This window comes from Epinephelus lanceolatus, chromosome 16 (assembly GCF_041903045.1).
Source record: "Epinephelus lanceolatus isolate andai-2023 chromosome 16, ASM4190304v1, whole genome shotgun sequence".
Taxonomy (NCBI): domain Eukaryota; kingdom Metazoa; phylum Chordata; class Actinopteri; order Perciformes; family Serranidae; genus Epinephelus; species Epinephelus lanceolatus.
The window spans coordinates 6,738,229-6,756,951 of NC_135749.1; the positions used below are offsets into that span (position 1 = coordinate 6,738,229).

The 18,723-nt window shown below is 42.3% G+C and overlaps 1 protein-coding gene across 2 annotated transcripts in view; it reads right to left on the reverse strand.

Moving 5' to 3' along the window:
- Positions 1 to 18,723, reverse strand: part of LOC117263000 (retinoic acid receptor beta-like) — a 269,912-nt gene that overhangs the window by 46,907 nt on the left and 204,282 nt on the right. For both annotated transcript variants that reach the window (XM_033636123.2, XM_033636124.2), the window contains one exon: positions 13,551 to 13,692. In XM_033636123.2, the coding sequence (XP_033492014.1) occupies positions 13,551 to 13,692 (142 nt within the window). The remainder of the gene's footprint in view (positions 1 to 13,550; positions 13,693 to 18,723) is intronic.

The following is an 18,723-nucleotide window of genomic DNA, read 5'->3' on the forward strand; positions in this document are numbered from 1 at the left end:
GTTTTTTACCGAGACATTGCCACATTTCCAGCTTGGATTGTGCCCCCAAACTTCTGTGACTTCTGCGCCCAAACCTCACCACATATTAACCACCGCGTTGCTGAAACATTAAGTTCCACATATCCGCAAGATAATGATGTATAAATGTAATGTATCCGTGGCTTGCAGCAATGTACAGTGCCAACACTTATTCTGGAAACTGGGCTGCTGCTTTGTGTGACACCGAGTTCATCTCGTCTGACATATCTATTTTTGTCTCGTGCACAGTTTACAGTATGCATCTGAGTTTGGACTCCACCGAGGAATCTACCCGAGTCCTGGCAATCTTGTTTTCATGCTGACACAAAAACTGCCAGTATACTGAATCAGAACTGCTCGTCGGATGGTCAACAAGCGTCAGAGACCCCAACTTCACACCCTCTTCACGCTGTGTTTGTTGGCTGTGTGTGTGTGGAGGCGAGGAAGTAAGCAGGGTTTGAATTTCTCTCTCCCGCTCTCCTTTCTCACTCTCGACACAACTATTTCTGCCACTTTTGGTGACTGTTGGCGATTGTCTGAAAATGTACACCATGATCGCCACATTTAAATGTTATCGCACCTCCCTACTGTCTATAATGGAGGGCTTTCTACTTAGTCATCAAGTGTGGCTGTTCGGAACAATACACTTTTATCCTTCCGACAGGATCGTCATTATATGAATTAATTCTCTATGAGTATAACCCGACCCTTACCCACCCAACCTAACTCATAAATCTATTCAAAATGAGTGATGAGTGAATTTTCTTACTGTCACGGCCACATTGGCACAGCAAACAGGCATCGTATTTAGAAAAGAAACCAGCTCTTATGTGTCACCTGAAAGAACTCAGGCTAATTCTGTCCAAAATGCTGCTGCCAGTATGTTCGTTCCTTCAAAGAGCAGAGGACAGACAGTGACGATGGGGGGTGAGGACAAAACGAGGCAGTCCTCTCACACACAACACAGAAAAAACACAAAAACACTTTGCCCCTTGGAAGAGGGGGATGGTACAGAATAATGATACAGAAAGGGGGATGGTACACAATCTGTCCACATGTGTCTGTGTGTGTCATTTGTCGTGGTGTGGTGACGAACTGTGTCTGGCGAGGGGGTTGCGGTCCGCACAGAGGCAGGCGAGCCACGAGATGTGATTTAGGGAGACAGCGACGTGGCAAGTGCACCCCCTCACCCACCCAGGGCAATCAATTACCACCGCACTCCAAGCAAATTACTGCGAGCATGAGCAGATACATCCAAATGATGCATCGGACAAGAGGCCATGAAAATATATGGCTTTTTAATACCCACAAAAGGAGCAGAGGGAACCCATCCAGCGCATTATGTAGTGGCTGTGAACACTACTCCAGACTTCAACATGAAAAGTATCTGTACTTTTATCTGTACTGGTCTCTAAGTTTGAGTTTGAGTATTAGATCTATGAGTTTGAAGGCTTATCAGATACTGAAACACTGCACAGGCTCAAATATTCTGTGTGTTTCCCCTTTGTGTTGCACCTCTGCAGTGTCAACTGATTGTCTCAATGACATGAATGAAGGGTCTGGGTTTTGTTACGCAGTGCCGTTGTCTGTCTGAGCATGGCTTTACTCTCCTGGCCTGATGAATCTCAGGCCCTGTTTACACCTGCGATTAAAATGTGTCTTGGATGATCCGATCATAAGTGACAGCATTAAATACACTGTGATGCAGTCACTCAACCCACTGGCCTTTAGTTAGACAGCACAATAGCACTCTAATCTGCTTATTTTACGAAAAATTGGACGAAATGTTTGACCATACATCGTTTTGCCCTATGGAAGGAGATGTGTTTTGCTGACAACGATATCTCTGGCTGTGCCGACACAAACTGCTGGTGAGAGTGTGGACATAATGACATGGAGCCCTTTGACCACCTAGCATATGTGACGTAGGTGGTGACAAAATCTGAACACAAGTGATCAGCTGGAGAAACATGATAGACACAGGTGTGAACCGCGATGTGTCTCAGCGGTCCACTTCTGTTTGGATCACCGAAATGCACGTTAATACCAGGTGTAAACAGGCCCTAAGTCCAGTATTCAGTGTTATTCTATTTCAGTGATGGTCTTTACCAAAACCTGATAAGTGTAAGGGTTTATCAGGGCATTTTAAAAACTGCTGCTGGAAACCAGGTTGATGAAAACTTTCACACCTGCCCTGTTCGGTTCAATCAAACTCCAGTTCGTTTGCCCCCTCAGTGCGGTTCGTTTGGGCAGGTGTGAACACAGCAATCACACTCAGGTGTGCATCAAAACAACCGGACCGAGACTTTCTTGAAGACGTGGTCTCAGTCTGGTTCCAAACGAACTCTGGTGCGGTTGGTTTGTGGTGAGAAGGTGTTCCGACCTGGATGTGAAGCAACTGCAGTCACATGACACATTGTTTGGGTTAAACATGAGCATGTTACAGTCCTGGAGGATTATTAATGTGCACCTCCTCCTGTACTGCCTTAATATGCACATTCAGCACATCCAATGCATCAAAACATTGTTTTCTAGTTGGAGCCGCGCCTCGTTTTCAAACTGTATGGTTTGACTAAAATGAACAATGACAGCAATATAGTCCATGATGAGCAGCGCTAAAATCAACCTGCGTAGCTGTCCCTCCATTGTGACATTAGAAAGTGTCACATTTATCTTGCAAGTGTACTCTTCTTCAACGTTTGCTTTACTTCCTGGATTTTTCCCGCATGGAAATTCTGACCAATCAGGAGCAGTTTTTCACGCACGAACCAACTCTAGGCAATTATACAACTTTGGAACAACATGAGTCCCTGATTCAGACCAAAGGAGACGACTCTAGGTCTGAAAGCAGCCTTAAAGATTGAATCAAAACAGCAAATTTGCAGGTTGTAAAACCAACACAAAGATGCTAAAAAGCTCTGTGAAGCAGAACAGCACAGCAGAATTGTTGATACTTCTCTAATAATCAGAGTACCTGTTCCAGCGCTTCTTTAAATTTCAAAACCTTCCACAATGTCTATAACCTTGAGAGTTTTACCATCCATATTATGCTTCCTCTTTTATTTTGTCCATCAGGCCTTTTGATGTGACTCAATAATGTGAATATAAAAGTCCTGGATGTCAGATTTTCCCACAGCACACAAATGCTGCTTTATAATTATAGCTCACAATTACACATCACACACAACAACCAAAATGTACTTAACTGATGCTTTAACTGATGCTGAGGGTGCTTATTATGAAGGTTAAATGTTTCCCAAATTTCAGTCCACTCTAAAAACAGACACATTATCAACTGGAAAACATTTCCAGCTTCACTGATGGACACAATACAGGTCACCCAGACAAACTCTAATGAAATGATGGTATTTGAAATGTTGTCTCTGACATGAAAACACACGAGCACACCCTGCGCGAACCATCTGATTCCAATCCAAAACTAAACGCTGAGAGGTGTGTGTGTGTTAGGAGTTTTCTAGGACTGTGTTAAATGCATGAAAAACATCCAAATAGCAACTTTGTCAGGCTTTGAGGGAGCGCTGTGAACGAGCGAGTGTCGAGTGTTTCTGAAGTGCTCTCCAGGGTGTTAGACCAATGGATGGAGGGTCATTGAGCGGAGTTCAGAAATGCTGTTAAATACACTCTCCAATCCCTCGGCTTTCCAAGACTCTCATCTCCCTCTCCTTTGGTCAATGAGAAATGTCCCTCCCTCTGTCTTTTGTCCTCTTTATTTCTTTTTTCCCCGACTGCCTCTAGCCCCCTGGTGCAGCATGGCGATTTTTTCCCTCTGTTCTGCTGCTTTATTGGGATGCTGTGTGGCGCAGCGGCAGCATGCGTGGACAGCGGCCGTTTTGAGAAGCCGCCGGCCAGCCATCTGCGCGCTGCCAAGCTCTGCACAGTGTCTCTTTGAGCAAACAGATGCAGCGCTAAATAAACACTATCTATCTGGAGTCCACGTGATGCAGCCCGGGCCGTTCGCCACGGCACTTAACATGGCAGCTCCCTAACACTAACCAGGTGGGTGTCGAGCAACCGTGATTATTCTGCGCTGCCACCAGAGCGCTGAGTTTAAGCTAATGGTCCTGATGGGACAAGGGGGTGGAGGGGAGAGGGGGTTGTCAGATGGGAAACCTGCATTGTGGAAATATGACCTTGGAGGAGAACGGGAACGAGCGAGGTACATACACAACTTGGAAGTGAGAGATTGTGTCATGATGGCGGTCTCAGTGCTGGTTCAGAGGCTTTTTTCCACACAGATACGACTAAAAAAAGAAAAATAAATAACTGAGAACTGATCTAATTATCACCTCCGTGTAAAAAGCAGTGGATGTTTGTCAGAATGCTTTAGAAGAAAGTCTTATTTTCTGACAGCTGCGTCAATCCCTCACACTGTGTGATATCAAAAAGCTGCTCAGATATTTGATAATATGCAGTAATATGCATCTGTTTAGAAGTAAACTGATTGGATTTCAGATCAAACCTTGAAAATGAATTGTTCAAAAGAAAAATAAAGGACTGTGAAATCAGATTAGATCACGTCATCCAGTTTTTGTTAAAATCTGGATCAAACCTTCATCTTTCATATCTTTATCCCCAAAGCCAGGACTATCCTGATCTCAGCAGAAGGCTGGATTCAGGGTGGATTTCAGGAACCAAATGCAGTAAAACTCTTAAATTTTGCACCTGATTTGTTTGACTGCCACAGTGATAAAGAAGACAAAGTAGACATTATGCTACCTGTAAATCCTACCAGTACATTAAAGTGAGACAAAAGAGGGAACAAAGGATTAATACCCCGTAAAATAATAGCTGTCAATATAAAACAAAATTATTGCACCAGGGTCTTTTTTCAGTTGTTCTCAATGAGTATAGCGAGAGTATGCAGCCATCTAGAGAAAAGGCGTCATGCCTAGCAACTTGCGCTCACTCAGAGTGCTTGAAGTGGAAAATCTCTGGAATTTTCAGAAAGGCACCAGTGTCGTCACTGCCGCTGCTTTAGCTAGGCTACTCTCTATCACAGCAAATACAGAAAAGAAATGCTTGTTTTGGGAGCAGATCGGCTGGCAGACACTGGACCTTGCTGGTGAGCACTGTTGCCAACGCCTCAGTAAGAAAAGTAGCTATTGGCTGTCCTAAAAGTCGCTAGAAGTCGCTAAATGATGTCATCGCCTAATTTGCATAATTGTCCGTATGCATGTAATTGTAATGGCCGCTGTAGGAGAGAGGAATAACGTCGTGGGAGAGACAAAAACTGAGTAAAAAAACCACCCTGAATATGTTTAGAACTACAAATGAACCTTCTTTCAGTGATTTATATTAGACAAAGAAAATGTTACATTTACATGCCGCCCTGACTGTAAACCAGGTCGGGATCAGCCAGCGGCGGTTCCGCACATGCGCGATTCACTTTCAGTCTGGACGTGGAGGGGTTAACATCTCCTGCTCTGACTGCTGCTGGGAGGGAGGACTGGGCCGCCTGTGAGTGCTTTGGGGCGGGGGAGCAGCCCATGGCAGCATCCGCTGCTCGTTGAGAAGAATAAGAATGATACGTGCTCTCACAACAGAGTCTCCAGAAGTCTCCAATAACATCAGAAAAAGTCGCTAGATTTGTCGCTAGTCACTTTTTTGAAAAAGAGTTGCTAGAAGGGTCTGAAAAGTCGCTAAATATAGCGACAAAGTTGCTAAGTTGGCAACAGTGCTGGTGAGCATTGCGCTTCTTTTACCAATCGCTTTGTAAGCTTTAAGTTGACTGTGTAGTCAACCCTCTGTTGATACAGCGTTATGTTAGCTACCTGGCTAATGCTAGTGTCAAGATACTGTTATCAGAGAAAGAAAACCCATGTGCAGCAAGTCAAATACTATGTGGACACAGATCCAAATCCAGATCATTCTGATCCAGAACAACTGGGCCTTGATGTCAGTCTACACAACTGCACCCTGTGGAGACAGTTACAAGATAAAAGAATGGACTCAGAGCACTTCCTTGTTCCTCAGACACATATGGTCTATATGTACCCTCCACTTTAGCAAGGTACAGTTTCTTCAGAGGTTTAAAGCCAAGGATGGAAATCCATAATGTTCTTTTAAACAAATGCCTGAGCATGATTTTGTAAATTGCTGCCTATGAAAAGTATCAAACTGTAGATATTGAAAATTTGGCAATCAGAAGCTTTATTGAAACAACCATTTTGTCTTCAAAAATTATTTTCAGTCAAACTCTTCTTTTCTTTGTATCATCACGACTACGATCTTGTCATGCGATGATGCTCTCCCATAGACTCCAACCATAACCCAACTAAACACTTAACCCCAGCCCTCAAACAGACCTGAAGGTCTGTCTAAAGTGAAAACCAGCCCAAATGTCCTCACTTTCCAAAATGTCCTCACTATAAAACTCAAACTGGTTCTCCCAAAGATAGATGTACAAGTACGCACACACACGGTGCTCCTCCTAACAGTCTTTCTCTTTCTCTTCTCGCTCTGCAGATTCACCAGATTAATAATGGATCACATCTCATGACGGTATGAAACTCATGATCGCTTACCACTGAAAAATACAAAGACACAACTTGTGTAATGACGCATTCAATCACATACCTGCTGGTGCAATGTGTACACACACACACACACACACACACTCATACACACAATCACGTACACACACAAATATAAAACAATGCTCCCGTTATGTTCCACTCTAAGTAGCAGTTCAGTAATCTCCAGAGGCACATGATAGCACGAGCCTAGTGTCCGAAAGCAGATGTTCCCGTCCATCTTCTGACTCAGGCCTCAGACTGAGCTCTCAACACCCTGCTTTCATTTTGAAATAACTACCACTACAGATGTAAGCTTTCAGGTGTTAGACAGCCTGCAGTGGCCACATTGGATGCCTCCAACCGTAGTGATAATAAAAGCTGACAATGGTGAGTAGTGTTTCAAAACATAGAATACACACAGTGTTTAGATGTCTGCTCAGCTAGTTAATTAACCACAGTGTATAAAACCAAAAAGATGAACTGAAAGAAATTAAAACACAGCGTAGAACTGAGGAGAAATGCAGAGTTTGGTGATAATTCTATATAGATTTGTGACTACGAGCAATACTTATGGTCAATCAGAAAATAACTCTCTATACCAGCAGACGGAGGTAGTCTGTAATTGTCATTCAAAAAGGGAAACCGGAAGACTGTCTTGACGCTAGTTTGCCAGTTAGCTCATTAACAACACAATCCAGCGTTGAAAGACCAGAGCACATTTACTGTGCGCCAGTGAACAAAAACACAAACCATCACGAAACGTTTCTGCTAAAGAGCTCATTGACTAAAGAAAAATATCCTTAACTTGTGTAACAAGTTTGTTTTGATGTAACTCTCTTGACTTAAGCTCTTTGTTTACTTTCCTCACTTCCAGTTTCACTTCTGGTGCGCTGAGCTGAGCTGCCAATCAGAGTGATTTCATTCAAAAACAGGCTCTGCAGTGGCTGACGCCGATTCAACATGCTTATTCGGTGGGAAAAAAACAGACTAGCGCTGATGAGGGCCAATGGTATGAACGCTCCTCACTGGTAAGGGTGGCAGATGCTCACCAATGGCCCAGCTTTGCCTAACTGCTGACCGTCGGCCAGGTGTGTAGGGGCCTTAAAGCCAAATTATTTTAGCTCCAGTGCAACTGCTTACAAAGTCACTGGAAAATCTCAATAGAGTGAACTCTCTTTATCTGGTACAAAATGAGAGACGTACCCCTTTAGTATTGGTACTTGATACCTTTATGGTATTGACCGAAAAAACCCAGTGCCAAGTAGCACCGAAACTTCTCCAATCAAACAATTCCTGAATTTAATCCTTTCTGCATTGCAGTCTGATCCCGAAACCATCCCAGCTCCCTGATGAGCAAACTTTTTGTTGTTGCCATCTCCAGACTTGCTCTGCTCTGCCCGATTAGCATGAGCTAACACAGCAGCAGCTAACATCCAACATCGAGCCATTAAACAGTCCCAACAACCTCGGGATTAGGATTGGAAATTTCCACTTGACGAACACCTACAAGGTATTTCAAAAAGTAGTAGCTGGATGTCTATGGAATTTTGGAAACTCAGTGGATTTCCCTGATGGTACCTGCCATAGCTTTCCTCACCAGGCGCAAGTCTGAAGGGGATTATGTGTTTGGTCGAGCATGTGTGTGTGTATCTGTCTCTCCGCAGCTAATCTCCCAAAATATTGGATCCATCAGGCAAATATTTTTTGTTCAAATTTATGCCTGTATGTTTAAAGACCTCTCATGGTTGCCGTGATTCCTCCTCTTATCCAACCTTTACAAGGCATTTTCAGCAACTGGCTGGGCTAAAAACAAGCCTTACCAGGTCTGTTGCTGGCCACATTGTGGCCTTCCTTGTGGCTCAAAAACCGACATCCATAAAAAAGTGTGGCCTCATTTTGAGTCTGAGCAGCTGCAGATTAATTTCCTACCAGATGTGTTATGATCCACTAAAGTTAGGCACAATACGAGATGACTAAATCCCCATTTTTTGTTATTTTTACCGCCATCTTGACTGTAAGGGAGCCTGGAGGGAAAGGTCTTTGTTTGGGAGGGGAGATGGAGGTAGGGCGGGGTTTTGTCGAGGTTTGTCTCCATATAGCCTGTCTTCTCTGGTTACGCCTTGGTAATTTCACTTGCATATTGTCTCCCCTTCATCCCACTACTGCCGTGCATTCACACCAGACACACAGCCTGCCTGGCACTTCACCTTTCCCACCCACATGCCCCCAGACAAACCCGGTGGAGCTCTGCACTGTACTGAGTGCACTTTTCTAGCTGCTAATAGATTTAGGACACAATTGAAAAACCCTGTAGTCCCTACAGTGAAAGCAACGTCCGGTGAGCACGGACCTTCTGTTGTCGGTGTTCAGAGCAGCACACTGAGGACACCACCCAATCACCTTCATCCGTGGATATATGAGAGGGAATAGTCCCCTTTCTCATCAGTGGCCCTGTGGGTGGGGGGTTGGGGGGGTTAGCCTGAGGATATCAAGACATCATCTTTTCCATGACTCCTCTGCTGAGGTGTGAAACAGCATAAGAGAAAGGAATGGTCCCCCCCTGAGGCTAATGGAGCATGAAGTGGACCTGAGCTATAAATGCTGATGCAATCAAAGGATGCCAATAACCTGTGAAATGCAAACTGTTCCTATGGATGACAATGGAGCAGGGCGAACATGAGGCCATTGGCAGCAGCAAGTCACAGGGTTCCCCAAATACACAGGCTCTGTGTCCTTTTGTGTTTTTCTCTGTTCATCATATAATTTCTCAGGTCCCACTACGTGGATGCTAAAACTTGGTGAATGATGCAACACCTCCTCGCAGGCTGAAATAGCAACAATAGGAAACATATATAGGACTGAATAATGTATGAGTCTGATCAACTATCATGTGATTCAACAGCTCTCAGTCACCCCGACATCACACTGATAAATACATCACCAGATCAGATCTTATCTGACAGATACAACGCTGTCCACCACAGGCCATGTGTCCCTGATTGTCATTATACAGGCAGATCTTGTTAATTTCAGTTAAAAAAAAAAAAATCCATGAATGTGTTGGTATTTATCTTTAATGTTAAAGAACAAATATCATAAAAAGTTTTTAATAAAAATGTGGGTCAAAATCCAATCTAAAAAATACAGCTTGCCATATACTGTAAGTGTTTATTTTCCTGCTCTGTAAAACAGGCATTTGCATTTGCAGCTCATTTGCATTAAATCTCCAATTCTCTCCTCACAGTCTATTACTGGAAACACTTTTTTTCTCCTCCCAGTGTGCACTGTAAACAATACTGAATAGTGTTCTCATGCAGCAGGAAATATAATGACGTCTGAATGTGTGGGGACACGTCCGGGTGAAAATAGGTCCATTTCAGAGCACACATTCTGACTTTTTAGACTAGAAAAAGTACATGTGTCACTAATAACATTAACAATGGCTCTGTTCTTTTCAAGTGTCCCCGTGAGCCAGCATGAACAATACCAGGACTGTGAAGCTGAAGCAGCTGAATGGAATCCAGCCATCAAACATTTTATTATTAACACCTGTGTTTTTACTGTGACATGTCAAAATGTCTTCTGTGAAAAAAGGCACCTCAGTTTGAAGAGATCGATCCTTTAAGGGCCTGAAAACCCTCAAATGTGAAAAAAAACCTCTTCATATGAGGATGGAAAAGTGTATTGATAAATGAAAAATGCAACAAAGTGCAATGGAAACAGACTCAGCGAGTTAATCATGACCTATATGACGCATGTGACTTAAATGTCACTGAAGCTTCCAGTGAGGAGATGAAAAATGACAAGAGACGAGAACAGATCTGTGTGGAGCGATGAGGAGACTGTAACCTTCCTCACATTAACACATGAAGCAAACAGAAATGTCAAGTTTTTTTTTCTTACATTTTTTCCCCATCAACCTTCAACCATTTCAGATTTGCTCACATTTAATTACATCACCTCATTGCACCTACTTCTTCTGCAATGGCATAATAGCACCTCTGGAGAATTTGCATCACCTACTGTTTATCTTGATGAATCAATACCAAATATTCACATAACAGTGGTGGATGGGACTGAACAGGGCCATTACTGTAGCAGAACTATTTGAAAATGTGCGTGGAGAGGTCGTGTAACTGCGTGTAATCAATTATCAGATTAGTAAATGTGTAAAAGGATCTCTGAATGTGTACTGAGATTTGTGAATGTGCACAGGAATCTGCAAATGTGTATTCAGAATCCCATTTATAAAATTAAAAAAGTCTGCATGCAGATTTGCAAATGTGTAGACAAATCTGTAAATGCATACAAAGATTTTCATGGTTGAAAAGTCAGTGCGGGTAGAGCGGCACAGACAAATTTCTAAACACATTTGCAGGTGAAGACAGAAGTGAAGATAGACGCACGTGTAAAGAAACAGCCAATTGAGAGGCCTGCCTGAGTTGTAACTGATGATTTGTCTGAATTTCCAGCTCTCTAAAATACTTTGGGGTGAATTCACAAAGAATGGATCGCAGCCGCTGATAGCACCATGAATTGAGCATCACTTGCGACCACTATCTGCCTGTCTCAAGGTTCAATTTACTAATGATATTACAACACATAAATCCCCAGAAAATTTGCCCGTTTTTGCATCTGATAGTATAGACGCTACCTTTGTGCCAAGAACACAGTCGGCAGAACAAAAGCAAGGACAAAGAAAACGGAAATTTTCAGACTGTGAGCTACAGGTCCTGACCAATGAGGTGCAGAGGCATTCCTCCAAAAAAATTCCGCACGCAAAGAATTTAAAACTTGACAGAGAGAAACCATATTTGGAATTAAATATCCTAGTTCACTTACCACCAAATCACTAAAGATGCTAATGATGTCACATTTACAAATCTGACTACACAAACACAGATGTCAGTACGCATTAAGAGATTTTTTTTTACACATTTACAAATACACAACTCCCCCCACACATTTGCAAATAGTTCTGCTACAATAGTGGCCCCACAGAAATGTGCTTTAATTCGCATTTTTTTTTTTTTAAATTGAATCTTTAACTGTCTGCCTCTTTTCTTACACCTGGTAGTTCCACCCAACTTGAACCTGAGCAGCGGGTAGAGCCGCTCTTGCTTACTTAGAACAGACTCAGACAGAATAGTAATGACTCAAAATTAGGTCATCCCAAGATTCAAATGTGAATGTAGGTGCTTCTCCTGACAGGCAGCCTTTTTATGACACAAGGTTTTTGATGTCACTTGCAGCTTGAAAATCCCAAAAACGTATAAGGAATTCAAAATATTGGGAATGTTAAACTCTTACAAGAGAAGCTGGTTGGCTAAACACAATAGATTATGTTTCTCCCTCCTGTGTTGCTGCTGTATCTCTGCTCAGTGCATCCTATACTGCAGAACATCTCTCTGATAAGCTCTGACAAAATGCAACTACTGATTCTGACAGCATGATGAAATGGGTTTAATAAGCTTGTCTAATTAGCATTTCTGGCCTTGTGTATATTAACGCAGAGGTGCATCAAACATTTGTGTGAGGACTGAGTTCTCCATTACATCTCATCATTCAATCACAGTTTATAATCCACACCTCTGAGCCAGGTGAGACATTTTCTGCCACTGGAGTTGAGGCAAGTTACGCAACAGAATTCAGCGTCATCAACATTAACCCTCTTCACACAGGACTAGTGTTACCTGAGGACCTCTAATCATTTGTAATAATTGCAGAGGTTGTCTGAGGTCTCAATCTGCCATGTCTGTAATTTGTGACGTAACAATTCCATGAAATACCTCCCATAATTCTCCAAACAGAGCATGTAATAATATTAGTCAAGTGCCATTCGACATCTCTGTGATTTGGAGTTGTACGTAGGTGTTTTATTTTTTCCTCCTTTCTGCCTTTTTCCTGACTGAGAATTATGGAGGCTGCGTTGGCAATTATAAATAACAGCATTTGGGTGCAGGAGGCTCGTTGTGCTGCACAGCATGGAGACACATTCAAAGAAAGAACAAGCTTAAGGAGCGAAAGAGCAAAAGATGATGAGATGGATGACGTGACAATGTGTGGCGGTAAACTCAAGTAAAAAACAGACTTTGCTTATCCTGTGCCAATGTGAATGCTAATGTGTTGCACAACACACACACCAAGGAGTGGGGTCACAGTATAATATTGGGGGTGTGAGACAAATTAACTTTGAAGTGATCTTGATGAGTTCTACAAGGACGGCATTTAAAGGCCCGAAATCAAACCTCAGTATTTTTGAAATGTTTCCTTGGTGTACAGTGTGAAAAGTTGAACTGCCTAACATGTGTTCAGACAGGTTTGTTTTCTGGATAAGAATTTTCATGTTGTATTTATGAGATGAGATGCTTTTCTTGATTTCTTTAACAAGACTGATGAGTAATGTTCAACATATCTGTTGTCAACGTGCTTTTATTTTTAGTCTCGCAGTGTTTAAGTTTGCTTTCTTTTAGTATCTGTCTTGTCATATCCTGTTATATCCATCTGTCGTGGCCTAATGTTTTATATAAGTCATGAAGGACAGGAGGTGAAGATGCACACATTTCTGAAAATAACACGTCTTTGCTCCCTGATGGCACACTATAAAAGGTGATTACATTTGTCTTTGATACAAACGTATAATCCTGTAAAACTGAATTTAAAAAATAAAACAAAATAAATCTAACACTGATGCAAATTTCACATATTTTGTAAAAGTTGAAGGAAGGGTTAAAATGTTTTTATATTTCCCCAACCTATGGATCTGCCTGAATTATATAAGTTAAAATAAATAAATAATATAATGAAACTCCAAAATTCTGATGATTATTTATTTATCTATTTATTTAAATTATTATTTTTATTTATTCTTGTTTGGGTGGAAAAGCAGGTGAAACAGCACAGAGCGGCGGATATTAAACCGCTTCTTTCAAACCCATGACAATATTTAATTCAATTCCATATCAGCACACTGTGTAAATTGGGTCTGAAACTCACACTCTTTGGACATTCCCACTCCAAAGCACTTCTGCAGGCGGCAGTACTGACAGCGGTTCCTCGTCACCTTGTTGATAATGCAGTTCTTGTCCCGGTGACACGTGTACACCATGTTCTTCTGGATGCTTCGGCGGAAAAAACCCTGAGGAAACAGACAGAGAGGAGGGGTGGTTCATGAAAAGAAGACTCTCACGAAGTTAACCTAATTTTCCTTCTAATCTTCTGTAGTCGCCTATTTTCTAAAACATCCACACAGCTTCATTTAAATTCTCCTGCCACTGGATATCATAATGTCACAACAGCCTGTATAACAATGTGCTCGATGTCTTGTCTTTTCATTGCCATTAAGGCTGAGAGGAAAAAGGGAGCTGGTGTGTCCCTGCTGGGAGCTCTGTGGAGCTTCAAATGCTGGATTTAAGCTCACAAACAGAGCACTAGTGGGAACAGAGAGTGAAGAACCTCAGGGTATCAAACAGTGAAGCGGCTGGTGCTGTATGGAAGAATAACAGAGGACTTTGGTTCAGCTGTGGGCGGGGAGCACCACGTCTGAAGGTGACATTGAGCTTCTGTAAAAGACCAAAGCCACTTCTCTTTTTGAAACGAATGCTTTCATTGTGATTCACTAAAACAGCAGTTGAGTAATAAGTCGTAATTTGGCTTATTACATGTTTTAGTGTTATGGCAAAAGAGATATAAATAAATTAGTGAAAAACACCCATCCAGCTCCATATACACTTGTGACCAGGGTTCAGATTACACAGTGGCTTTCGGGGGAGTCCTATTTTCCAATGTGCACAACCACTTAACAGGTCACATGCATGCACATACATATAAGGCCGCAGCAGCGCACTAAACTGCAGGGTTGCTGTGAAAAACATTATACTATCACTATAACAGGCAGTTAATACTGTTAGTAACATTTCATAGAGGCAAAATAACAACATTAGAATTAATGAAGACATTTAATAGAACAATCAGAGCAAACAAAAACAAAATCACGAAAGCAGGGGGCTACAGTTAACATCTCTCTGCTTCTCATTCACACCCCTTCAAGAACAGCCCATCACTTTCACAAAAACCTAAACATTATTTCGCTCTGTTGCTTACTGTCACTGTCCCTCAGTGATGAGAAGTTCAGGTGGCTATGTAAACACCCAGTAATTTGTGGCACGCTGCCACATATGAATTGCCACAGTCAGGAACACTTTAGTCAAAGAAAATTTTATTTCCATTTGCAGTATTATATTTGGCGGTATGGCTCTGTTCTGGGGCCTCTTTTCCTTTCCTCTGGCCTATGCAGAAAGCCTCTTACACATGCTTACATGGAAAGCCTGAGGCAGAGAGAGCACACCTTTCTGCCCTTCCACATGGAAATGAGGAAAGTCTGAGGCAGAAAAGCAAAACTCCCTGCCCTTCCATGCCCCTACATGGAAAGCCGAAGGCAGGGAGAGCACATCTCTCTGCCCTTCCATGTGCAAATGAGGAAAGCCTTAAGGCAAAGAGGCAAATCCCCTCTGCCCTTCCATGCGCCTGCATGGAAAGCCTAAGGCAGGGAGAGCAGCAGCAAAGACCGGGAACAGAACAGAGCAGCATCAGTGACAAACAGAAATGACACTGGTAAGTCAGACACAGCATGAAAAGGAAGAGCTGGGGTGGAGGCAGGTTGCAAAGCTGCTTGCAGAGGAAGCAGCAACAGTAGGCAGGTCAGAGCAGTTTAAATAGGGCGCCCTGAATGAGATTCACCAATTGGTTGCATAGAAAGGAATCATGTGATCTATCAGCTGACTCCCTTCCATCAATCAATAGTTGCCTAAATCCAGCCTTGGTTGATGGACACCATTGCGCAGATTATCTTTTCATGAGTGGGGAAAAATGGAAAATGGCAGGTCACGGTGCAAGAAAAACTTGAGTACCCAAACCTTAGAAACACATATTTCCCTTACTAGTTGTAATGTTTTGAAATCTGACATTGCTCATGGACTTTTGAACTTGATTTGCGCCTAGGATCATTTCTAACGCCATCATTTAAAAATGTATTGTATCTTATCAGCATTTTCTCATATTTTTCTTTTAATATTTCATAATGTGTTAGGTATATTCCAGCCGATGATCGCCACAGGCGCCACCTTGCTTACTGTAACTTGTTATGACCTGTGTCTTTTTGCAGCCATAAACAATTTCAATAGCTTACTTGTCTAGATCAGGACCTCAGTGCCTTCATAATAAGAGATATTATTTCCAGTTTTTGAATACCTTTCAGTCAGCATGATGCCCTCCACGAAGAATCTGCACAGGGCGAACATAATAATACATTCACACTTTTTAAGATTCATTCTGTAGCTATTACGCTTGTGTGATGCCAAAAATTACCCTTTGAGCCCTCTTGATCTAAAATCAAATTTAACCATGTGGTGTGACACCCCGCGTACACTGCTGCCTGCTTGAATGAAAGTGATTATCAAGACAATGTGGATCCTCTTGGAAGTCTTGTTAAACAGAAACGGAGGCTGAGCTGAGCTTTGCTACATTTGTTGCTGAGCAAAATGACAGAAAGCAGAGGAGCATCTATAGGAAGCGGGAGTCGTCACTGATTTTTTCCTCTTGATATTAATTTGCCGTTGCTCTGAGGTCTTTTGCAATGATCGTCCATCATCCAGGGCCTTTTGCACATGTTTCCAGGCGTTTGTGCCTGAGGAGCTTCATTCAGTATGGGGGGGGGGGGGGGGGGGGGGGTTAAAATTCCATTTACCATAGCTGCTTGTGACGGATGGGACCTTGCCTTTTCATTAGTGAAGCAGGATGCATGATGGGTAACAGATTAGATCACAGGACTGAAACGGCTGACTCTGTAGCCCATCTCACTTCGGCCTCGAGCATCTGTCAACCTCTGGACCGCCCCCTTGGTAGCACAGATACTAACCTGCGCAGCCAATCGTGTGTCAGCCTTGTTGACACGTGAGCGGCCTGAGGTCACCTCCCCTCAGTTGGTATTATTCATTTTCTTAATAGAGGCCTTTATCCTGGCTGATGTAAGTCGAGTGTGTTTATAGACATTACCTCAGGGGTCTGATGGATGACCATGGAAGCGGCCTGCATCGCCATCAGCTGCCATATAAGTGTGTTCAGGTTGGGTGCAGAACCCAAGGCTACTCAGGTACTTATGTCATTCAAAGCTGAGAGCATGCAGGTCACTTAGCCTTGGAAATCTATGTGTGTGTGTGATAAGTGCTATACAGTGTGCTGGGGGTTATACTGGGAGCTGGAGCAGCTGCAGTTTGCGTGTTGTGCACTTCCTGCCAACCCATTCTCAAGATAGATTTGCATTTTGTGAGCTTCAGCTATTTGGGGAAGATTTGTTGACAGTTCAAGGCCTGAGCTGCGATGCTTTTAATTTAAACTTTATCCACAGTGTGAATATATTAAGTATGTATACAGATGGGGAACAGAAACAACACTTTCTTTTCAAAGTTATGAATGTGAAATTTTGTTTTATGCATTATGAACAGAAATTTTATTTTGTCTTTGCCACGAGAGGTGTTGTTTTACCAAATGAGGTCCTGATTAGGCCATCTTTATAACTGTTTTCATTGGAACTACTTTCTACTGACAAGACAGTCATTAGGAAATTTCCTGGCAAGTGGGTCTCTGCATCATCCAGAGTAACAGGGACAACATTTCTGCAAGGAACACAACTATCAACTTTACAAAATGTAATGTTCAGTGCTGTAAGAATCAGTCAATTCCATTCACCTCTATCCAATGACAGAAGAGACATAAAACTCAGCAATCTCAAACCATGCACAAACAAATCCAAAACTCTCAGCTTAACTAGATACCAGTTAATTATTTTATGATGTGGGTGAACGAACCCTTGATCAGGACATAACATCTTGCTAAAAGACTAAACCAAACAGGTCCAACGTCCCATGTGAAATGAGAAAGTTGTCCCAGCTGATGGGCATTGCTTGCTACTTCGGTCAACTATTTTTTACATGCCGACCGGGTCTCAAACGTTCTCATGTTACAGCTAAACAGTACACTAAAATATATTTCTGAAAACATTTGAGGCAAGAAATAGACAATGCAGTAACAGAACCTTGATTCATACTTGATCAGTGCGGTCTAGTTCACCTAACAGCAAGAAGGTTCCCGTTTGAATCCAGGGTGGAGGGTTTTCCTTATAGCAGTGTGGGCTTTCTCCAGGTGCTCCAGCTTCCTCCCACAGTCCAAAGACATGCAGGTTAACCCTATGGGCCTGAACGACGCATAGTGCATCCAAATTCACACCTGTTCTTCTCTGTGGATTTTCTCCGTGACCATGCATCATAGTGAGAAGCCACGCATATCACGTGAAACAGCAGAATCATAGCTTTCCGACAAGGCCAAGCACTTGTCGGTAGTCCAATGTTTTCACAGCGAAAAAAAAAAGATAAAGTTACACTAAAATGATGTATAACAGAGCTTTCATATAGCTTTGCACACACATTACTCTTGGATGGATTACTCGCGAATGCAGGCTCGCACAGAAATGCCACACATATCACATGAAAGCGCAGGAGCAGATTAATTGTCTACAAAATAAAAACCTGACAAATTTCTTTACAATCCATTATACAGATCTTGTTATCAGTCACTTCATATAGTGAGGAATATCGTATCTTACCACGTCTTAGGCTTGCGTGTGTTTCTCCCTGTCTATCCACATTTGTAGTCCGGCTTTCAAGATTCAAATATCTCCATATTGTCCAGTTGACACTCCATCAAACTTTGTATGACAAGACCAGCCACTTCACCTTTGCGCACCCAGACAACCACGTTTTGGACAGCTGTGAAGTGACAGAATGTCCCAGCATCATGGTTCTTATATTGCCAGATTCCAGAGAGTCTCCCCTCTTCATATATGGCAGAATATGTCATTTTCCAACTTGCTATGGTGAGATACATGTAAAAATGTAAGAATTTAGTCACACGGATTTGTTTTTTTTCATTGATATAAAAATTAATATAAAATACAGGCACATAGAAGGACATGAAATGATGGCAAATCTGGTTAGCCCAGATTGTCCTGAAAAAAAAAGATATAGCATGTGTATGTAGCCTTTAGAAGGACTGTGATATGAGCTTAAAAGTAAAGGCAGTAAAAATACCCCAAAAATGTTTAGGGCCCATAGGG